A 23056-nucleotide genomic window follows, 5' to 3' on the forward strand; every position below is an offset into this window, starting at 1 on the left:
ATAAGAGAGTACCCCAGAACATCCTAACCGCAACATAAGAGAGTAACCCCAGAACATCCTAACCCGCAACATAAGAGAGTAACCCCAGAACATCCTACCCGCAACATAAGAGAGTACCCCAGAACATCCTACCCGCAACATAAGAGAGTACCCCAGAACATCCTACCCGCAACATAAGAGAGTACCCCAGAACATCCTACCCGCAACATAAGAGAGTACCCCAGAACATCCTACCCGCAACATAAGAGAGTACCCCAGAACATCCTACCCGCAACATAAGAGAGTACCCCAGAACATCCTACCCGCAACATAAGAGAGTACCCCAGAACATCCTACCCGCAACATAAGAGAGTACCCCAGAACATCCTACCCGCAACATAAGAGAGTACCCCAGAACATCCTACCCGCAACATAAGAGAGTACCCCAGAACATCCTACCCGCAACATAAGAGAGTACCCCAGAACATCCTACCCGCAACATAAGAGAGTACCCCAGAACATCCTACCCGCAACATAAGAGAGTACCCCAGAACATCCTACCCGCAACATCCTACCCGCAACATAAGAGAGTACCCCAGAACATCCTACCCGCAACATAAGAGAGTACCCCAGAACATCCTACCCGCAACATAAGAGAGTACCCCAGAACATCCTACCCGCAACATAAGAGAGTACCCCAGAACATCCTACCCGCAACATAAGAGAGTACCCCAGAACATCCTACCCGCAACATAAGAGAGTACCCCAGAACATCCTACCCGCAACATAAGAGAGTACCCCAGAACATCCTACCCGCAACATAAGAGAGTACCCCAGAACATCCTACCCGCAACATAAGAGAGTACCCCAGAACATCCTACCCGCAACATAAGAGAGTACCCCCTGTTCCCCATCCTGTATGGGGGTGTCCACTGATGTTTCCTATGCTTCTAGCCTGCGGCTACAGATTGTATTTGCCGATGCCTCTCGCCTGCGGCTCTACAATCTAATCTCTATGCCTCTCGCCTTCGGCCCAACAATGTATTTGCCTTCCGCCAAAATATCCATCAACATCCGGTCCGTAACTAATTCGGGCCTACTCTCATCTGGCCACTCCTATGTCCAGTTTTTTTGAATGCGCCTACGGCGCCACTATGTTCCGCCTACTCTCATCTACCTACTCTGATCTTGCTATTCTATTCTTGCTTCTCTGACTACTCTGATCTTACTACTCTAATCTCCCTGCACTGTTGTTGTTACTCTAGTCTTGCTATGCTAATGTTGCCGCGCTCTTGTACATACTCTCATTTCACAACTCGAATATACCTACGCTAATGTTGTTACTGTATCCTTCCTACGCTAATGTGCCTGCTCGGTTCCATATACTTGGTTCTGATCATGTCGTTCTTACTATGTTCTATTCCAAATAACTTCCTCCAATCAATTTATCCTGTGCTTGTGTCAACTGCTGTCTTTCTCCTTGCTGCTGTCTTACCATTTTAATTATCCCACTTCATTCAATCTAACAACATCCGATCTGTATTTAACGGCTGTCGTACTCAGTTCGATTTATTCTCATGTTGCCACTCGAATCTACCTGCTCTACTATATCAATGTTTCCTTCCATTACACGTTCTAATATCCTCCCGTTATCTTATTCTCTACTTTCCTGCTTGCTTGTTGCTCTACATATTAATCTCCTTCCGTGACCTATTCTATCCACATCCTATCTGTATCTATTACTTGTCGTACGCACTTGTTTCTACTCTGATCTGGCTGAGTTGATATTGCTACTATCATCTCTGCTCTCCTTGACAATCTGTCTCTCTCTTAATGCTTGTGACATAATAACTGTATCCGCATTGGTGAGTGTACTGGTCTAGTCCTTGTTACAATGTCTCATTCTTATTCTCTCCATTGCAGAAATGTAAACTCCTTCACCTATGCGATCTATCCTCTCCTTGTCTTACTCTATACTATCCTATCTGCCTGCAGCGCAAGACTTGAATGTATTCTATAACAAGATCCACTTCCACTGCTTGGCTTCCACTACTCATTGTCCACTACTGGCACAAGACACACTACTACCACTTATCTGTAACCCAAAGTGCTAATGTGTCCATTAACAACATCAACTTCCGGTGCTCGGTTAGCCATAAGAAGCTAAGTTCTACCATAGTAGTGTGTCGACTTTCACTAACTTACTTTGCTCAAACAACCTAGATTAGTATTGTTAATATATTGTATCTATTCATTCATAGCCATGAGCAATACAAACTGCTACTTTCTCTCCATCTTGAACTAATTTACAACTGTGTCCATGACTGACCTTCGTGTCCTGCATATAATATCACCCCGCGCTACCAACACTGTCCTGCACACAATCTCTCCTCTGTTTATTCTCACTTTCTTACAAATTCTGTATAAAAAATACACAATCTTAACTATATTTCCTCACTATTTAGACAATTTACTACTGAATATCTACTAATATTTTCGTGACTAATTTCTATTCTAATACGCACACAAATGTACTGAAATAGAGCAATTTATGTTCCCACCTTTGTACTAGTATCTTGAGCGAGATATTGTCAATCAATACCACGGTAAAACTTTGCTCACTTTCCACGGAACTACTTGATTAATACTTATGTAAGAGTGTTTTCTACCACCCAACAGAATCAAGTTACTTATTTTCACGAAACAAAGTTCCCTTGATTTGACTACATATACCACCCTCATCTTGTTGGTAACAATTCTTATTATTAATTTTGTAAATACCCCAGCACTGTACATGGTGATGGGACTAACTTAAAATGTACCATTGGGAGATCGCAATTTGTAAATTTTCAGAGATTGAACAAAACTTGGTGATGGGAATCTGGTACAAATAGATTTCGGCAGATCGCGAATTCGAGACATGGTGAGATCGAAAATATTGGTAATGTGAGTTTGAAAAAACAAAAAGATTTTGGTAGATTGCAAATTCTAGATATTGGGAGATGGAACAAAAGTTGGTGATGGAAGTCCGGTCAAAATACATTTTTACGGATCAGTAATTTGAGACCTGGGGAGATCAAAGAAAGTTGACAATGGGATTCTGGTAAGAAAAGATCTCGGCAGATCTCAAATTCTAGATATTGTGAGATCGAAACAATTTGGTCATGGTAGTCTGGCGCAAATAGTTTTGCGGAGATCGCGAATTTAAGATTTGGGGCAATGGGAAAAAAAACTGAAAATGGGAGCCTGAAAAAAATAACGTTGGGGAGATTGCGAATTGAAGATTTTCGAAGATGGGAAAAAAATGCTAATGTGAGTCTAGAGCAAAAAAGATTTTGGGAGATCGGTAATTCGAGATCTGGGGGGATCGAAAAAAGTTAGTGACGGGAGTCTGGAAAAACAAGATCGGGACAGATTGCAAATTCTAGATTTGGGGAGATCACAAAATCTTGGTAATGTGAGTCTGACAAAAATAGATTTCGGTAGATTGCGAATTCGAGATCTTAGCAGATCGAAAAAATTTGGTAATGTGAGTCTAGAGAAAAAAAGATTTTGGGAGATCGCGATTTCAAATCTGGGGAGATCAAAAAATATTGGTAATGTGAGTCTGACAAAATATGATTTCGAGAGATCATGAATTGAAGATTTTCGAAGATGGGAAAAAATGCTAATGGGAGCATGGCAAATTCTAGATATGGGGAGATCGAAAAAAGTTGCAAAGGGGAGAATAATAGCTTTCGTATTGTAATGGCTGAAAATGGAGATATGGGGTGATCGGTCTTAGTAGTACTGTCATCAAAAGAATACAGCAGCAAAAGACTTGCAGTATCCTGATATTTCCTAAAGTGCTATGTATGTGCATATATAAACGATTCTCATTATAGTTCACAACTAGAAATAAAAAGATACATTTATTTGGTGGGTGGTTGTATGGGAGTTACCTAACAAGTGTCAATCCTTGCGTTATTTATTCGAGATCTAATGGTAGAACAAACCAATATCAAGACTTCTCCGCTCATATACGTGACATTGATTAGACAGCCCCTTACTATGAGCTGTAATATATACACAGAAACTACTATTATGGGTTGTACTACAATGCAACTATAAAATAATTCGATAAATCTACAACAGTGTCCAAACCAAACTTTACATTCAACATATTAAATAAGTACTATTAAAAAAAAGGGTATTCTTCACTGAAATGTGGGTCCTCATAATATCGACTTCTCTTGATCAATGACCTGGGATCTGAGATATTGTTTTGTTCTTTCTTCTTTTGTGCAATTTCCTTCATGAGAAATTGGGTTTCTTCAGAAAATATTCTCTTGAGATGCCTTGTTTCTTGGATACGATCCAAGTACTCAGACTTTTCTCGATAGTATTCTTTAAGCAATTTAATCTCATTCTTATACTTGTTAAGGCGATCAATATAAGGATTGAGGTAATGAAATATTGAATCGTACTCTACACATGAGTAGTATTCGGGTTCGGCCAAATCACTGTCCAAAGCTCTTATAGATAATTTAGCGTTGTCATTTTCAGGATAGATCACACGTACAATATGATTGCACCAGCTTTGTGTATCATGGAATTTCTGACATGTACAAGTGATATCATCCAGATCAAACTTAACAAAATACAAATTCTCCTTGTCTTCAACAGTATAAGTGTCACCGTTAATATCGGGATCTTGCATTAAACCGATTATGTTCTGGTTAATATCTTGAATTTGTTGATACTCAGTAATAGTTACAAATCGTGGAACAATCTTGTTGATTATATCAGATTTCGTCTTTGCGTATTCTTCGTATGTCTGCAGCATATGCTTGAGTAAATAGTATACATGTTCCCATTCAAACCACCTACGTGCTTCTATTTTTCTATGGATACATGTAACAATAGCATTGCTCAAGTCCAACTGTTTTGAATGATTACCAATGTAAGAACGACACCAGCGAGACCGGAGATTCCAAAGGTTTTTCAAGTAAGCTTTCTCATGTTGTTGTTCAAGTAATTGTGCCCATCTGGTATCAGCATCGTGTTTGGTGTCCGCTTCTGCAACTTCAATTATTTGTTTCACAATTTGGTCTAATGCTCTCTGGTTGGACTTGGAACTTTTATTTGCTGTATGCTCCAAAAGTTGCTTCATATGTGTAGTGGAATAAACTTCCTGTGCATCAGCCAGCAAGTATTTGATATTCGTCAGGATAGCAGCCATTCCATTAGTAACCACCAACAACTGTTTATCGCGAAAAACAATTTTTTCCTTGACGGCTATAAAGAACTCTTTCAATGACTTGGCGCTAATGTCATTTGTCAACAAGGTGGCAAGAGGTTCTTCCCGGTTGGTAATACCATTTTTTCTACCAATGGTGAGCATATAGACCGCATTGGTGGACTCTCCGAAAGGTATTTTGGTGTCTCTGAAAGGCTTATATTTGGTAGTGGCACAATCAATATAGATAACTGTTTCTTTAACTTCCCGTTCTGTTATATCCATGAGTAGTCTCCAGAAGGGTTCGCCACATACACCTGGATCTTCTTCTATTATTGTTTCTGGAATCCCAACCAACTCACTAGCAAAGATATAAAAGTTATCCCTGTCTAAGATTTGAAAGAGTCTGTTATTAAGAATCTCCAAACGGGCAGAGACAGTATCATAAAATTGTTTAAATTGAAGTTTCCCTTCTTTTGGTCCTCTAATTTGGGAGTACTCCAAGTATAAATCATCATATGACTTGGTCATGTAGCTTTTAACAATGTGTTTCTTCATCAACACCATGCTTTTGTTACTAGTTCTAGACCTGGTAACTTATCCAACTCTAGTACTAGTGTTACTTTGGTTGTTTCCAGTCCAACTATCCCTACCCAAAAGGTTGCATCAAGTGACCCTCAAGACAGACCCGCTGCTTCATCTGAAGGTCTGTCTGGATCATCAAATACACCGGATAAACAGAGCTCTACTCGTGTTGCTTCGAATATTATAACTGGTGTTTCCAGTAATGCCTTGCCAACATCACCACCACAAGATACTACTCCTAGTAGTGTTACAATTGTAGTTACCACAGTAACCAAGACTGACATTACCTTAGTTTCTACAGTGACTTATTCCAATGGTTATCCTCAATCAACTAGCAATACCCAACCAGGAAACAATCAACAAGTTTCTAACAGCTCAGCAGATTCCAAAGGACCTTCGGATCCCGACTATCTTGCTGTTGATCTGAATTCTACACCTGAAAGTGGAAATTCAAATGGTGCTTCTAATTCATCTGGTTATTCAAACAATGACAACTCTGGAAGTCAAGATTTCAAAACCCCTTCTGCTGGTCCCGACTCTGTTGTTCCAAACAATATCAACTCAGGAAATGAACAAAACCAAGGATCTAGTAGTGTGGGTGGTGGTGCTACTAATCCTGATGATGCAAACTCCACTTTGCCAGAATTGCAAGAAGGCTATAAAGATTCTGCTACTGGTCTTAGAGCTAACACCTTTGTTGCTTGCTTATTTTTTATCTGTATTATTTTTGTTTAATTGTGACCATGTTTGATCAAATCAAATTCTGATACCTCTTATTTAAATGTGGTGTAGCTTTATAGTTTTAATACACCCTCTTCTGTTTAATTGAATTTGTAACACCATCATTTCAAGTTTTGTTATTACGAGAGAGTATCAAGCAAGTTTGAAAGTTGCTTTAGAGATTACCTAATAGCAAACCACTAAGTTATATTTGTAGAATTTTTTTGTAAAAATTGGATAATAAATAACGACGATTCCAAAAAAAGAATATTTCACTTTACAAACCAAAATAATGCACATTCACCAAGTTAATTGGATACACATCCAACTTAATCTCCTTTGTGTGTAAATTCAAACGTTATATCAACGACAGCAAAGCCCCACCAACAATCGACCAACCTTTTTAGGAAAAGCCGCATCTTCACCAATAGAAAAGAAAAAAAAAAGCTAAAATCAAATCAACGCCATTCTAATTCATTCCAAGTTAGACTCACATCAAACCCCTAAACCAAATCAACCATGGCTGTTTTCGGTAACAATGTCTTCCGAGGCAAGAAAGAACAAGAAGCTTATGATCGGACATTTGCTGGAAAATATCAGAAATTAATCAAAAAAAATTCATTTTTATATTTTGGATTGCCATTTATGCTTTCAATTGTTGCTGGATCAATATATTTACAGAAGTTTACTGCTATTAAATGGGAGAAATATGATGAAAAGTATAGACAATTGAGTGAAGAGGAAATGTTGAGTATGGTTGAAAATAAACGTGTGTTTGATAAAAAGGATGACTTTTATAGATTACAAGGGTTGTTAAGTGAACATCAAGAAGAAGTACTGAATCATGATTATGAGATTGTGCGAGTAAAGAGAAGAGAAGAGGATGAGCCTGTTTGGCCAAAACTGAAGTAAGTTCAATAGTATTTTGAAGGAACTTTTATAATGATTCACGATTTGTACATAGTAGCTGTATATAGCATTTACATAGGATAATATCACTTCAGTGTGTACCATTGTAAATACCAAATTCAATTTCTTAAAGTGTATGAATTAAGTCGGTGTACAAGGGGAGGGCAGTCTCGAGCGATATTTGGGGTAAAAACTCATCGTAAAAAGAAATTTTGAAAATTTATTTCTCTTTTGTTATCACCAAGTAAGCAACCATGGTTTCGTTTTCATGTGAAGTTTGTAATGATACCATTACCAAGAAGAAGTTAGATCAACACGCTCAAAGATGTTACGGTGCCTATTTCACCTGTATTGATTGTTCCACTACTTTTGAAGGTACTAGTTATAGAAACCACACTAGTTGTATTAGTGAAGCTGAAAAGTATGAAAAGGCATTATATAGAGGTCCTAAGAAGAAGAACCAACAAATAAAGGAACAACCAAAGGAACAACCAAAGAAACAACCAAAGGAACAACCAAAGGAACAACCAAAGAAGGAAAAGTCACCAAAGGAAGAATCACCATTCACCGGCCTCAAGGAAAACAAGAATGAAAATTTATACAAAATTTTAAAGAAAGCTTCTAAAGATGATTCAAAAAAACTCAAGGAAATCTTGAAATCAATCAAGGTGGTTAAATCTGATGGTAAAATTATAATACAATAGACTATATATTTATTTCTTTTTATGAAGTGCCCTACCAACTTTACTATAGAACTGGGCTAATGTATCAATAGGAAATAATAATTTTTCACACAAGTAATCTGGTAATATTCGTTTAAGAAATCTGGCATTCTCAACTATATCAACTTCATCATCCCCATGGTCAAATTCATTTTCTAAAGCATCCAAAAAGGTAGGAACATAATTCACTTGCGCTGTTGCCTCAAACTCTTTTGATATAATTAACTGATATGTTATAAACAAAGGAGGACTTGATTGTTTAACATCGAAATACAACATCAGATCATCTTCTTGGAAGTTAACAACTCTAACCCCAGCAAGTAATTCTATCATATCTAAAGTGATGGAAATGTTTTCTAATTCCTTTGTTAAAGTTATGTCATTCATAGGTTGTCGCTTTCGAATTGGTGATTCAAATGTAAGTTCAGCCTCGCCCGATTGGGATTGTTTAAGCTGGGATATTTCGTCCAAGAGTTTATCTATAGTGTCGTTCTTTCTCCGTAACTCTAATTGTAGTTCCTGTATTAACATGTGGTCATTCTCCAATTGTGATTGCATTTTGGTTTGATATTTAGTAAATATCTCATCTTGCTTAGTATTAGTCAAGTCGTTTATCAATTCTATTAAATCTTCAGAATCTGTGGTGGTTAGAATATCTTGTTCTGTTATTATTGATATCGGACCTTTGGCACGTTTGGAAGAAGGACGGCTTGGTGTGTTACTAGCAGGTTTCTTTTTATTTGGAGTAGCACTAGGTGTATCATCATCAGGTTCAACTGCAGATACACGTTCGGATATCCTTGAAGATACTCTTCGACTGTTTTCAGGAGACTTCTGGTTAGACTTTGTAACTGATTTTGTCCTTGGTTTTGGAGGCATCCTGGTGGTGTTTGTTGTGGGTGCTTCTTGCAATGTGTTGATGTTTTCTTGTACGCGTTTTCTTTTTTTTTTTTTTTTTTCGTTTCCTCCAGCCTTCAAAGTGCTGGTGGAAAAAAGTGTGATGGGTTTTCAGTCAGCACTAATAACTAGCGGTGGAACAACAGTCAATCCAACACAGTACCAGAACCATGTCATTCTCTTCATCTAGTTTCTGCAAAAAGTTGGATATATTACAAGAAACTCAAGAATCAATTGTATCCATTTCCCAATGGGTATTGTTCTATCAAAAGCATTGCAAGGACAGTGCAAGGACATGGGCAGACTATACCATAAGCAAGTCCCATCCATCAAACAAAAAGTTATCATTGCTTTACGTTTGTAATGATATTGTTCAGCAAGCTAGAAGAAAGAGAAAACAAGAATTTATAACCGAGTTTGCCAAGGTATTACCAGGAGTATTACAAAAGATATACCCCACTGTCGACTCGAGTATAAAGGCAAAAATTGACCGACTTATTAGTGTTTGGGAACAACGACAAATATTTGACAGTAGTGATATTGCAAGAATAAAAGGTTCATTGACTATTCAAGAACAACCTACAGAATCGAAATTGACCAATTCTGTTCAAGGTGATCTGATTGTGCCCGATTTAAAACATATTAACGATTTATACATTCATTTGAACCAGTTAACAGACTTATCTCAGGCCAATTTAACTCAATTTGGTATACAATCAAAGACTTACTTGCCTCATGATCCTACATTATCAGAAAACTTGCCGGCACCACGTCAATATATTTCAAAATTAAATATGTTGGAAGAATTAAGTAAAGTTTCAATTAACAATATTACAGAAATTAAAAATACCAAACTTAAAATAAAGACACATTTAGATAACTTATCTAGGTTATTACTGGAAGGTATAAAAACTGAAGATAGTAAGATCGGTATTATAAATGAAAAATTAACCAGATTACATACTACTAGAGATGAATTAAAGTCCATGCTTGAACTGGGTGATGGTAATCAGCAACCTCCTCAGCAGCTATCTGAAGATGAAGAAGAATCACCAACATTTGAAGCTATTGCTGATGACGACGATGATGATGATGATGATTTACTCCCAACATATGAAGATGATGATGAAAAACCAGAAGAAAGCAACAAGAGACGCTATTCTCAAACTCCTTCAGGTGGTTCGACTCCGTCCTCCAAACGAGTAGCATTTTCTGAGGACATTGAAGTTAAGGAATATGATCGCGATGATTCAAATGAAGCAGATAACAATAAACCACCAGAAAGTCCAGAAATTGCAGAAATGATCCATCACCATAAAGATCTGTTGGAATTAAAACACGAACAAGAGACGGTAAAGAGTTCAAATGGAGATAGTCTCAGTAATGAAGATGTTATGAGTTTGTTATCAAAGTTGGCATGATTAGATTATATATGTATGAATTAATTTAATATAGCATTAAGGTCGTTAGGCATTATTTTCTTGTCAATTGAGACACTGGAAAGATTCGGTAGTGAGTGTCTCTTTCTAGGAGAACCTGTTGGTTCTGGTGAATTTCTCTTCATAGTGTATGTCTTTGAGTCTATGGGAAGTACAGTAGGAGATCTTACTTTCCTGGGTATATATTTACACAACTCATCAGAAGATTCGCAATTGGTGCATTCAGGAAAGTCTCGAGAACATCTTTTCTTAAACTTTCGACATCTTATACAACTTATCTTTGATTTTGTAGGATTATCAAATTCAAATTCTGGTTCTGGCTCTGATTGATCGGGGTCAACTTTAGTAAAGTTTTTCTTTTTGAATACATTAAGTATGGGAGTTTGAGCTTTTGTCGGCAGTAGCTTCGTATTCACTTGTAATTGGAATTCGTGCAAGTATTTATTCATACCACTATACGTCAATGTTTCCTGACACATGTATCAGTAGATATGCTATTAATCTTGATCGGTGATTAAAATCTGACTCAAGTCCAAAATTTTATTTTTTTCGCAATTATCAAATCGGTTGCACGCCCAATTTTGACTCGGTCTGTTAGATCCGCTTAATAAATCTCAGTGCAATTCCGAGCGATTTATAAACTTGATTGCCTGTAATAATCGCATCCGCACTGGGCATTTTTCGGTTTAATGAACTGGCCATAGCTGAAACATACTCCGTATTGATTTTTTCAGGTTCTTTATGGAATAACTTTGACCATTTCGACGAGTTTATACTTCCAATATAAAGTAAATGTTTTGCTCTTGTCATGGCCACAAACAATAACCTTGCTTCTTCTGCGGAAGGCGCGTGCACACCATTCATATTTCTCCATGGTGAAGATGGAAACTTTGCATAGTGTGATTTGCACCCAGGAATAAACACAACAGGAAATTCTAAACCCTTGGCTTTATGCACAGTTGAAATATTAATGGATTTCTTGTCAATCACTGGTTCATCTTCGGAAAATGTATGCAAGAAAAATTCAATAAATGTACAATCTGGTTTGGCCATAATGTACCGTCCATATGCAAACTTGACTGATTTAGAAAACGAATTAAGGTTTTTTAGAACTATCTCCCCGCGTTGTTGTTCTGTCGCTGGTACTTTATTAATATAGTCCATAAGTTCGGTACCATGGACTATGTTTACTATCGATTGAATAACTTGTTTAGGTCTGATAAGTGGTGAGCTGTCGCGTTCTTGTCTAACAACAGTTAGAAATTTGAGGATTTTCAATTTCAAATGTTTCTTGACGTCGGTGTTAAATATTGGATCTTTTTCCGATGGCAAAGTATACACATATTCCTCGAGTAGATTTCTTTTACGATCAGGTAATTCTAGTTTCCACTTATTATAACTTAGTAGCAATTTCTTTAAAAAGGGTTTATTAGCTCCTAGTTTCATCATGATACAAAGCAAAGCAAAATCCGATCCAAATCCATTCTTCAACATATTCAATACATCCAAGAAAATGTGGGTATTTCCTTGGATCCAATCTGGAACAGATGTAAATTTGTTGACATCAAACCCGTGCTGTTGAGAAAGTTTCTTACTTATGAGATCAACTTCTCTATTGCTTCTTACGAGTATAATAAAATCTGAAAATTGTAAAAGTCCTCCCAGTTGGCAAATTAATCTCCAAATCTCCTCGGCTATGAAATCATATTCTTCAAGTTCATTACTTAAAGAGTACAAAACTGGTTTAAAAGACGATTCCTTGGTGGATTCAAACAATTGCATAGATTCTCCTAAACCAGCTGGTTTTAATGCAACATCCACAGCTGCCTCAAGTACTTCTGGACTTAACCTGAACGTTTCTTTCAATACAATTTGATCAATTTTCCATGAGTTAAACTTTTCAATAAACTCATTGGTGATATTAGGACTTGATTTCAAAAATTCGTAGATACATTGATTGATATCCCCTGCAATGGTTAAATGTTTGTTTTCCCCCGAATTTGATGGATATCTTGTAATATTTTGAATCAATTGTAGCAAATTTGGTTGCATATCTTGAAATTCATCCACTATTACCACTTCAACATTAGCTAGTTCACCGATTGGATTTTCTATTGATAAAGATTTCTCCATTAGTTCGATTGCATCAGAAATAAAGTCCAGGTATCTAATCATTCCATTATCTTCCAAATATTGTATACTTTCTTTAAGTTCGGTTTCTGGAACCTTTAATTGTTTAGCCACATGTTCTAAAGTTGATTCTCCGCATTTAAGTTGATTAATCCAGCGTTCTAATTCGGCAATATTCAACACTTTATCCTTATATTTCTTTACCTTTTCACCACGCATGTGTGAAGGATTCAAGAAGAAAGCAGCAAAACTTCTCCAGCTAACATCGTCAAGTAACACCTTTATAGCTTTACCTGGGAAATACTCTGCAATATAACTATCCACCAAATTAGCAGCAAAGGAATGAAATGTTCTTATCTTGACTTTTTCTGCCCTGGTTTGTCCAATTAATCTGGAAAGATTAGCACGTAATGAATTGACTGTTCTATTGGTCATTGAAAGCACGATTATACCTTCAGGAAGAACCCCCTTTTCGTCAATTAAATATTTAATACGATGGATCAATGTGAGGGTTTTGCCACTACCAGGACCAGCCTGAATAGATAACAAAGTCTTTGGATCATGATCAAACCTCACTGCTTCCAATTGAGTTTCAGTGAGATTGACATCATCTGATTCCACTGACGTGATTGTCATGCTGTGTTGTTACCTGGAGAATACTATGCGCGTGGGAAAGTGGTTGCCATATTTTAAAGATTCGCGGTGGTAAAACAACAAAAAAAAAGACTGTAACCTAAAAGGCTGTAACCGTCAAACAAGTAAACACACAGCAGATGTCAGCATTACAGTCCCTTAAACGAATAATTCCTTTAGAAGGGACCATCCAGCAACAGGATAGTCCTGAAGTATTCTCCCATGATAATATTGTCCAATTATTAAATGACAATTCAATTGACCACCACCCACAATCACTTGAACATTTACGGTTGGCGTTGCAGGAGCAACCCGACACCAATGTGGATAAATTAATAGAATACATCTCCAAGTTCGAATCATACGACGCACAAATCAAACATTACAAGACTAAGCTTGAACCCGTGGGTGTAATTTTGAATGAATTCAACAATGAATTGGCTATGTTATCTTCGAGTTTAGTATCATTGGAACAACAATCAACTAAACTCTCCAAAGATTCTAAATTACAAACTATAATAACAGAAAAACTCAATCCTGTCGTGTTAGATTTAATGATTCCACCAGATATTGTCAACAGTATAATCAAAGAACCGGTTGATTCTAAATTTCTTGATAATTTGAAATTCATATTGGAAAAGAGACAGCTTATTGTTAATATCAGGAGTGGCAATACTGAAGCTTCAATTGCGGAACTTTATCAGGACTCAACCGCCTTGTCCCAACTTGAAGCAGGTGTGACTCTCCTTGAAAGTAAAGCAGTAGAACGTATACGAGATTTCATAATCACCCAAATTAGAATGTTGCGATTATCTTCCAAAGCATCGTCACAACACATACAACAAAGACTTTTAGAGGTTAAGGAGGCGTACTATTTCCTTACAGCTCAACACAAAGAACTCGCTCAGCAACTACGATTAGCATATATCTATACCATGAAATGGTATTATCAAAGTAAGTTTGCTAAATATTTATATGCTCTTCAGAAATTGCATTTACGCCCTGTTGATATAAGTATTGTTCTTGGTTATTCTTCCAAAGATGAAAATCACAGCATGTTCAGCACTAGCTCGTGGAAAGGTTGGATGCCCTCTACAAGCAGTACGCTTCAACCGCTGACAGGACCAGGACAACCACATCATACCCAGCTTTCCATTGGTGAATATTTACTTTCATTTGAGAAAAGAATTGAAGTTCTAACTGTCAAAGGCAAAACAGCAGTACCTTCCCAAATTGCTGAAACATCGCCATTTCCTTACTGGACTGAGTTTGTGTATAATCAATTCTTGATGGCAATTATGGATAATGTTGTTGTGGAATATCTTTTCATGGTTGAATTCTTCTACCAAGGAAACGAAAAATTTGAAAAGGAAGGTGATAAGGAGTGGGCTGAAATTATGTTTGAAAGCGTATTCGTATTAGGTAAAGAGTTTTTGAATTGGATAATGGCTGTAAACACCCTGGTGTTGGATCCTGTCAACTATGATTCGTTTGGAATTATACTTATCATCAAACTAATTCAAGAATCACAAAATAGGTTACACAATGAATATCATATCCCTATTCTTGATGAATATCTTAACTCGTGTTTACTTGCGTTATGGCCCCAGTTTACGAGAGCTATTGATGCAAATTGTGAATCCATGAAGAAGGCAATATTAAGAACCAAGAAAATTACTGGATTGGCTCCATTGAACATTACCCAACAATTTGCCCAATTCTTACTGGCATTACTTCGACTTACAATTCCCAACAAAGACTACCACGGTGAGCCGTTGTACACATCGGTTGGCCGTTTATGTAATGACTTTGAAAGCTGTCTTACAAAATGTAGTAACCATGCTTTGGGTAACAAAACTACAGAAAAGGAAATATTCTTGTACAATAATTACTTTTTAATTGTTAATATCTTGACTAATGAGAATGTTGAATCCAATGAATTTATAGAAGAACAGATACTGCATTTCCAATTACTTACAGATGCATATAAGAAACATTAAATATCACATATTTTAGCATACATTCCACATAATTGAAGATATGTAGAAACCCCTTCCAAAATTCTCATATGAACAAATCCAATTTCTTTAATTACATCTAATCTTGTTTGTTCGTTGATATCAGGAATAGTTTTCGCAACTTTAAATGTCAGTGTAACGATATCTATAGCAGAATAACCCTTGGACCAAAGTGAATCAAGCAATTCCATTGCCTTGTCCAAATCTTTATCCTTTACACAACTTAATAAGATATTTTGGATAACAAGTGGATGAGGTTGATCAACAATTTTGAAAACATTAACATCATTAACAAACCCAAACCCTGCCACTGTACTTTGAAGGTTGTTAATTGCCTGTCTCATATCACCTTCTGCTGTAAATATTAAGGCTTGTAACCCTTCACTATTATATTTAACTTCTTCCATCTTGGCAATTTCTAATAACCTGGCCAACACTTCTTCGTCGGCTAATTTATTATATCTCAATATAGCACAACGTGATTGCAATGGCTCAATAATTTTCAGGGATTGATTACAAGCGAATGCAAATCTTGTACTATTTGAATAGATTTCCATAGTTCTTCTCAATGCTTGTTGAGCACCAGGAGTCATAGAATCAGCTTCATCCAAAATAATAATCTTGTGTCTTCCTGGGGGAAGAACAATCTTGGTCTGGGCAAATTGCTTAATCTTGTTACGAACAACATCAATACCACGATCATCAGATGCATTCAATTCAAGAGTAGCTTGGTGATAATATTCACCTAATAATTCATGAGCAAGACAGTGTACTGACGTGGTCTTACCTATACCTGGCAATCCCGATATGATCATGTTGGGCATATTACCGTCCTTGGCTATAATCTTTAATCTTTCCACTGTTTCTTCATTTCCAACAATGTCTTGTAATTTGTATGGTCTATATTTCTCTACCCATGGCAATTCAAGTGTTACTTTTGTTCCTGTGGACATTGCTAACTCTGGTTGTCAAAGTGATTGTAAAAGAAATGAAGAGTCAGTTTGATTTATTTTTTTTTTTTCGTACAAGACGCGTTTTATGTACACAACTCTATAAACTATACATCGTCACTCTTACTTTCTACTTTTGATTTGCTCTTGTTTAACTGCTCTTGTTTTCCTCTGTTGTTCTTGGGATTATGTACTGGAGCAGTGGTGGCTATATTTCTCAACGCTGGTGGTACAAACTTCATATGACTTTCCCCAGTTAACAACCCTTCAAGCCAAGGAACTTCGACATCTTTGATATTGGAATTGACTAACTCAAAGAGCGCTTCAGCTCCGGGACAACCTTCTTTGAATCCAACTATCCCTGTATTGTCAACCCCCAATGCTTTAGATATCCTTTCCATACTTCCTCGTGGTAATTGAACCAATTTCACTCTAGATTCTGAACTTTTTGACGCAGTATAACTAAGGACGGGGAACATACTTGTAAGTAATGTAGGAGTAATATCATATTTACATATAAATAAATGCGTTATTTGTGGTTGGGCTGTTGTCTCTTTTTGTTTTCGTATCCCTCGATTTATCCCTGCTTGATCTTCTAATGCTTGAACTGTAGCATTGAATCCATGATATATATGCTTGACGATCTCTGGCTCTGTAACTTGTTGTTTCACTTTTACATCTGATGCCTTGTATTTGCCTGTTGGTGACAACAACACTTCTAAAAAGTCAAGAATACTGGCAGCTATTTCTGGTTCTACAAATGGCCATGTGCTAGATTGTGTATATGGATTATCTAGTATTGGTTTAAACACTTGCTTCTTCTTTTTCTCTAATTCCTTTAATGATGATGCCTTGGGTGCTTTCTTAGGTGCATTCTTGGGCTTATTTGGTGCCATGGTTGCTACTTTGTGGAGTACATACACACGATGAGATTACAAGGAATTTTTTTTTATTTTTCATTTGCTTAGAAATATCCGCACTAATACAAAATCGTTTATTGTTAACATATACAAACTACTAATTACACGCTTATTCGGTAACTTCGTCATCGTTCTTTTCCTTCTTTGGTGAGTTTGGAGAATATTCAGGAGATCCAGGTGAATATTGTGGAGAAGTTGGTGAATAACTTGGAGATGTTGGCGAGTATTGTGGTGAAGTAGGTGAGTATGATGGAGATGTTGGTGAATATGATGGTGATGTTGGTGAATATTGTGGAGATGTTGGGGAATATGATGGTGAGGTTGGTGAGTAACTTGGTGAGGTTGGTGAGTAACTTGGTGAGGTTGGTGAGTAACTTGGCGAAGTAGGTGAATATGATGGTGAAGTAGGTGAGTATGATGGAGAAGTTGGTGAGTAACTTGGTGACGTAGGTGAATAACTTGGAGATGTTGGTGAGTATGATGGAGATGTTGGTGAGTAACTTGGAGAAGTTGGCGAGTAACTTGGCGATGTTGGTGAGTAACTTGGCGAAGTAGGTGAATAACTTGGAGAAGTTGGTGAGTAACTTGGTGACGTTGGTGAGTAAGCAGGTGATGTAGGTGAATAAGATGGAGATGTTGGTGAATAACTTGGCGAGGTTGGTGAGTAACTTGGTGAAGTTGGTGAATAACTTGGAGAAGTTGGCGAATATCCGTAACCAGGAGAAGCTCTACCTCCATATGAAGGAGATGTAGCACCATAAGTAAATGGCGAAGTAGCGCTAGGAGAAGTTGGTTGTCCTCCATATGAAGTTAATCCTCCAGCACCACCATCCGAAACAGGAGCAGTATGAATTGGTGAGAATCCAGCACCTTCTTCATATTGAATCTTGTCATCTTCCATGTCATATTCTCTATAAGGAGTAGCGCCACCTTCGTCATTATATTCTTCAGTAGCAATATTAGAAGAAGCAAATTGCAACATCTTATCATCAACCATAACATCAAATGAACCAGTACCCAATGGTGCCATTTGACCCAACATGACATTTTCAGAAATCCCTCTACAGTCATCAAGTTCAGCTGAAGCAGCAGCTTCCAACAAAATTTCCACAGTTTCTTCGAATGAACAACGCATCAAAGCACCAGTATCAGCTCTGTTGATACCATGACGAGTAATAGCCATCAAATGACCACGAGAAGTCATAACATCAACCAACAAAGCCATATGACGGTAATTGACATAAGAACCATCGAAAGCAATAACATTCAAAATTTCCTTAAACAATGCTGTTCTAGTAGCTTCAATACCCAACACTGAAAGAATTTCAATAAAGTCGTTGGAATAAGTACGAGAAGAATCAACACCAGGAACAGCCATGACATCAGCTAAATTAACCCCATCAGTTTCCAAAACCCATTCCTTACCTTGTTTAAATTCACCAGTTTCATCTGGCTTGCTGACTTTATGTTGCATCATAAACACTCTGGTAATACCCTTGATACCACGTAATGAAATAGATTCAAGCATATGAGCTTCAATACGCTTCAAAATTTGATCTTCTTCAGCATCGGCATCTTCATCCAATGATTTTGGATCTCTAACCACACGACAACGAATAATCAATTTATCAGCAGTATCATCAGACCAAATAACAAACAAATCTTCTCCAAAGTTTTGAGAAATCTTTTCGGCAACCTGAGCCATAGTCAATTGTTTATCCAACATCTTAGCACGATCCAACTCCAAACGAAGTAACCATGGAGATTGCTTTTCAATAGATTCTTCAACTTTTTGATCAGGAATGGCGAAATATGCTTCAACAGTATCATAATCATCTTCAATCACAGTAGTTCTTGGATCTGGATCATAGTAGATTTCAGTAGATGAAGTAACATTCTTCAAGGTGGTGTGTTCAATTGCAGATTGGACAACCTTGGCCTTTTCAATATCAGCAGCAATCTCAGGATCTAAATATACTGTAAGTGCTGGAGTCTTGATATTCTTGGCCACATTAAGAATTTCCTTAAGACGAGGAACACCCAAAGTAACATTCTTAGACGAGACACCGGCATAATGGAAAGTATTCAAAGTCATTTGGGTAGCTGGTTCCCCAATAGATTGTGCAGCAACAACACCAACCATTTCACCTGGATGGACAATAGATTTTTGGAATTGTGTTTCAATTTCTCCAACAACCCATTCAAATGAAGCTCTATTTAACTTGAATTCTTCAATCACACGTCTGGCAGCTAATCTAGAACGTAACAAACATTGGAACAATAATGTAGCGTTGGCTTGTGCTTCCTTACTCAATGGGGAATCACCACGAACTACCAATAACTTAGTACACAATTGTCTAACTCCCAAAATAATTTCATCCAATCTTAAATCAGAAGCCTTGTAACGTCCATTATGGAAAATTTGTTGAGCATTTTGAATAATACGACGTAAATTAACTGGCAATGGCCAACTAAAATCACCATTAGGGAAACAAACATCTCTAAGGTATCTACGGTCATCCAACAATTGGTGATATTCTTCATCCAAAACTCTTTGCAACTTGACATCACCCTTAATTTCTTTACCTGATTCCAATAATGATTCAGAAATAGATTTAGCTGGATCCAATACATCAATTCTATATCTTTGATCAAAGGATTCATCAGATCCAGGAATGGTATCAACCGATTGCTTTTCCACTTGTGTACCATCAATACCATCTTCACCATAAATGAATTGAATAATATCACCCAAGGAGTTTCTAGTAGTACCATCATAATGAACCATGATATCTTCCAAAGCCTTGACCAAACGACGTTGAATATACCCAGTTTCGGCGGTCTTGACCGCAGTATCAATAAGACCTTCTCTACCAGCCATAGCATGGAAAAAGAATTCTTGTGGAGTTAACCCTCTTAAATATGAGTTTTCCACAAACCCCTTAGATTCAGGTGAATAATCGTCTTTAGTAAAATGAGGCAATGATCTATCGGCAAATCCAAATGGAATTCTCTTACCTTCAACAATCTGTTGACCTACACATGCAGACATTTGAGAAATATTAATAAAGGACCCCTTGGAACCAGAAGTAACCATTTGTTTCACATTATTCAAATCCTTCAAATTCATTTCGGCAGAACGACCGGCAGTATCACGCGCTTGATTCAACACACGAGACACATTATGTTCAAAAGATTCTCTCAATGTCATACCTGGTTCTGGTTCTAACCTATTTTGTTGAGCATCAAGAATGATTTCTTGCACCTTGGTCTTGGCTTCTTGAATGGTAGTGGTAATATCCTTCATGGTACTTGCATCAGCAATAGTATCACCAATCCCAATGGAGAACCCGTTATGTAAAAGCCAATAATTGACAACCTTTTGAATAGAACTGAAAAGTTGGGCACAAACTTGTGGACCTTTTTCTCTCATGACAGTATGGATTAAACCACCACCGGTAGCACCAACGGTCTTTTTGTCAACAACTCCAAACATAATTTCTCCATCTACAATCAACATACCAGTGTCTTTGGCACTCAACAAGTCTCTTCCACCATCAAATCTTTGTAAGTGAATACCCTTTGGAATAGCCATGGATAACAATTGCTTACCAGTCCATAATGGCTTTGGCTTGACAATAGCTGGTGGAGGAATAACCCCATCCCAATTAGGAATCCAATAACACATATTCATAACTTGATCAAATTCTATATATGTGTCACGTAATGTCATTTTTCGAATACCACATAAAGTGTCTTGCACAATACCCATAACTGGTTTATTAGATTGTGGAGAAATAATTTGCAATGGAACAGCACAAATTTGTGATAATTCAGCTCTGGTTTCTGGTGATTGTGGAACATGTAAATTCATTTCATCTCCATCGAAATCAGCATTATATGGCGAAGTGACTGACAAGTTTAATCTGAATGTAGAATAAGGCATAACCTTAACACGGTGACACATCATAGACATTTTATGCAAAGAAGGTTGACGATTAAATAAAACTGGATCATCATCCATCAAGTGACGTTCAACTTTCCAGCCATATTGTAATGCAATATCCCCTGCTCTTTTATTATACCTTAAATCAATACGATCCCCAGTATCTCTAATGACATACTTTGCACCAGGATGTTCATTTGGACCATTTCTAACGTACTCAGTTAAACGATGGATATTATATGGAGTTACAATTTCAGGATATGATAATGTCTTGGCAATAGAAATTGGGACCCCAACTTGATCTAAATCTAAATTTGGATCACCAGAAATAACCGTACGGGCAGAGAAATCCACACGCTTACCCATCAAGTTACCTCTTAATCTTCCTTCCTTACCCTTTAATCTAGCTCTAATAGATTTAATTGGACGACCAGTCTTCTGAAGTGCCTGAGGCTGACCAGCAATATCATTATCCATGTATGTTGCAACATGAAATTGTAACAATGCTTCAAATTCACTGATAACATGTTGAGGGGAACCATCGGTTTCCAATCTTTGAACATTTATATTTGCCTTGATAACATCAGCTAACTTGAAAGTTAAATCATCTTCACCTCTGGCGGTATCGTTAAATGCAATAGAAGGTCTAACTGGTGGTGGAGGAACTGGCAAGACTGTAATCAACATCCATTCAGGTCTGGCATAATCTTCATTAAAACCAAGCTTATAACAGTCTTCTGAGTTAATGTGTTTAAAAACATTTAAGATTTCACTTGGTGATAATAATCTACGTTCTGGTTGTTCGTTTTCATCGAAATTCTTATTATGCTTCCAGGTACCCCATAACTTCAACCCATCTCTACGGATAGTTGGTTGGGTGTGACCACAACCTCCACGAGTAGTTGGCTTTTGTTGATTTGGTTTACCATCAACTTGCATGTCTTCTTCAGTCACATCAGTTTCACAAACCATCTTGGTTTTACATACACTCCACACGGCATTAAACCTTCTCTTTGGGTCTCTAATCTTAATAGCTTGGGCCATGGCAGGGTTAGATTCGTCTAATAATAACTTCCCACAATGCATACAAACACATTCACAAACTTTCTTAATCTTGGCAATGAACCCAATATGGAACACGGGTTTGGCTAAATCAATGTGACCAAAATGTCCAGGACATTCAGCCATGTCTTCACCACAAGTTTGACATCTGAAGTTTCTATCAATAGAACCTAAACGAGGATCGTTTAACCCCCCTTCTCTTGGTTTCTTGGTGGTTTGGTCCATGGTTTCAGGATATTCAATCTTCGCCACGGATATAGCTCTGATTTCTTCTGGGGATAATAATCCAAATTGAACTTCCTTCACGGAACGAAGTGGAGCACTTGAATACGGAAATTGACGACTCATTGTTTTTTTGGGTTAAAAAAATTTTTTTATGGGATTTTCTGGGTTTTAATAGATTAAAAGTACTCTCTAAATCAAATAATACAAACGGATATAGCAGATCAAGTCAATGAGTGCTGATAGTGGTGCTGAAATGAATACAAATACAAAAAGTGATTGATGATATTAAATATAAGGATTGATATACCTTGTAGTTAATCCAATTGGTTGTCTGGATATGTTATGCAAAAAAAAAAATAGTCAGGTGTTATCACTCTATAAATCCTAATAAATCAAAAGTTGTAAATCCTATCGGTTGTTGTGGGTGCAGATGGTCAATAGATAGTGATGATGTATATGTTTATACGATGGATTGGATTTGACAACTAAGATGAATGTGGGGGCAATAATAAGTATCCTTGTTGATATTGAATGATGTTTTTTTTTTCTGGTCAAGTTCGCCGTTTGTGGGCGATTGAAAAATTTTCCATACATTAGTAATTTCCAGTATCACAATTACGCGCACAAACTATGTGCTTGGCCGATCCTGGGCGTAATTTACAGTACACGTATACAAGTGCATCATTATCTGTATTATGGGTAA

The 23056-nt window shown here is 37.2% G+C and overlaps 12 protein-coding genes across 12 annotated transcripts; 5 read left to right on the forward strand and 7 right to left on the reverse strand. All coding sequences in view use genetic code 12, as the record gives it.

The window, feature by feature from the left end:
- Positions 1–4156: 4156 nt before the first annotated feature.
- SPAPADRAFT_48782 (uncharacterized protein) lies at positions 4157–5362 on the reverse strand (the record flags this gene model as incomplete). Its single annotated transcript, XM_007373175.1, has 1 exon — positions 4157–5362. One exon carries the CDS (start codon positions 5360–5362, stop codon positions 4157–4159), a length of 1206 nt encoding a protein of 401 aa, XP_007373237.1.
- Positions 5363–5741: 379 nt separating this feature from the next.
- SPAPADRAFT_48783 (uncharacterized protein) lies at positions 5742–6517 on the forward strand (the record flags this gene model as incomplete). Its single annotated transcript, XM_007373176.1, has 2 exons — positions 5742–5789; positions 5858–6517. The coding sequence occupies 2 exons, from the start codon at positions 5742–5744 to the stop codon at positions 6515–6517; spliced, it is 708 nt and encodes a 235-aa protein (XP_007373238.1).
- Positions 6518–6978: 461 nt separating this feature from the next.
- On the forward strand, positions 6979–9058 carry SPAPADRAFT_59029 (uncharacterized protein; the record flags this gene model as incomplete). Its single annotated transcript, XM_007373177.1, has 1 exon — positions 6979–9058. The coding sequence occupies one exon, from the start codon at positions 7666–7668 to the stop codon at positions 8113–8115; it is 450 nt and encodes a 149-aa protein (XP_007373239.1).
- SPAPADRAFT_133396 (uncharacterized protein) lies at positions 7022–7414 on the forward strand (the record flags this gene model as incomplete). The annotated part of the gene is made up of 1 exon (XM_007373178.1): positions 7022–7414. The coding sequence occupies one exon, from the start codon at positions 7022–7024 to the stop codon at positions 7412–7414; it is 393 nt and encodes a 130-aa protein (XP_007373240.1).
- Positions 8125–9012, reverse strand: SPAPADRAFT_133618 (uncharacterized protein; the record flags this gene model as incomplete). The annotated part of the gene is made up of 1 exon (XM_007373179.1): positions 8125–9012. One exon carries the CDS (start codon positions 9010–9012, stop codon positions 8125–8127), a length of 888 nt encoding a protein of 295 aa, XP_007373241.1.
- Positions 9059–9153: 95 nt separating the features above from the next.
- On the reverse strand, positions 9154–13235 carry HMI1 (ATP-dependent 3'-5' DNA helicase; the record flags this gene model as incomplete). Its single annotated transcript, XM_007373180.1, has 1 exon — positions 9154–13235. One exon carries the CDS (start codon positions 13233–13235, stop codon positions 11064–11066), a length of 2172 nt encoding a protein of 723 aa, XP_007373242.1.
- Positions 9172–11781, forward strand: SPAPADRAFT_59030 (uncharacterized protein; the record flags this gene model as incomplete). The annotated part of the gene is made up of 1 exon (XM_007373181.1): positions 9172–11781. One exon carries the CDS (start codon positions 9201–9203, stop codon positions 10449–10451), a length of 1251 nt encoding a protein of 416 aa, XP_007373243.1.
- Positions 10472–10918, reverse strand: SPAPADRAFT_133310 (Zn(II)2Cys6 transcription factor domain-containing protein; the record flags this gene model as incomplete). Its single annotated transcript, XM_007373182.1, has 1 exon — positions 10472–10918. One exon carries the CDS (start codon positions 10916–10918, stop codon positions 10472–10474), a length of 447 nt encoding a protein of 148 aa, XP_007373244.1.
- A 116-nt stretch (positions 13236–13351) lies between the features above and the next one.
- On the forward strand, positions 13352–16240 carry VPS52 (Vps52p; the record flags this gene model as incomplete). The annotated part of the gene is made up of 1 exon (XM_007373183.1): positions 13352–16240. One exon carries the CDS (start codon positions 13373–13375, stop codon positions 15230–15232), a length of 1860 nt encoding a protein of 619 aa, XP_007373245.1.
- Positions 14621–16240, reverse strand: RFC4 (replication factor C subunit 4; the record flags this gene model as incomplete). The annotated part of the gene is made up of 1 exon (XM_007373184.1): positions 14621–16240. One exon carries the CDS (start codon positions 16201–16203, stop codon positions 15229–15231), a length of 975 nt encoding a protein of 324 aa, XP_007373246.1.
- A 31-nt stretch (positions 16241–16271) lies between these two features.
- On the reverse strand, positions 16272–17128 carry POP3 (Pop3p; the record flags this gene model as incomplete). Its single annotated transcript, XM_007373185.1, has 1 exon — positions 16272–17128. The coding sequence occupies one exon, from the start codon at positions 17094–17096 to the stop codon at positions 16308–16310; it is 789 nt and encodes a 262-aa protein (XP_007373247.1).
- A 101-nt stretch (positions 17129–17229) lies between these two features.
- On the reverse strand, positions 17230–22476 carry RPO21 (DNA-directed RNA polymerase II subunit RPB1; the record flags this gene model as incomplete). Its single annotated transcript, XM_007373186.1, has 1 exon — positions 17230–22476. One exon carries the CDS (start codon positions 22474–22476, stop codon positions 17230–17232), a length of 5247 nt encoding a protein of 1748 aa, XP_007373248.1.
- Positions 22477–23056: the final 580 nt, after the last annotated feature.

Source organism: Spathaspora passalidarum (genome assembly GCF_000223485.1).
Source record: "Spathaspora passalidarum NRRL Y-27907 unplaced genomic scaffold SPAPAscaffold_2, whole genome shotgun sequence".
In the NCBI taxonomy this organism is placed as follows: Eukaryota; Fungi; Ascomycota; class Pichiomycetes; order Serinales; family Debaryomycetaceae; genus Spathaspora; species Spathaspora passalidarum.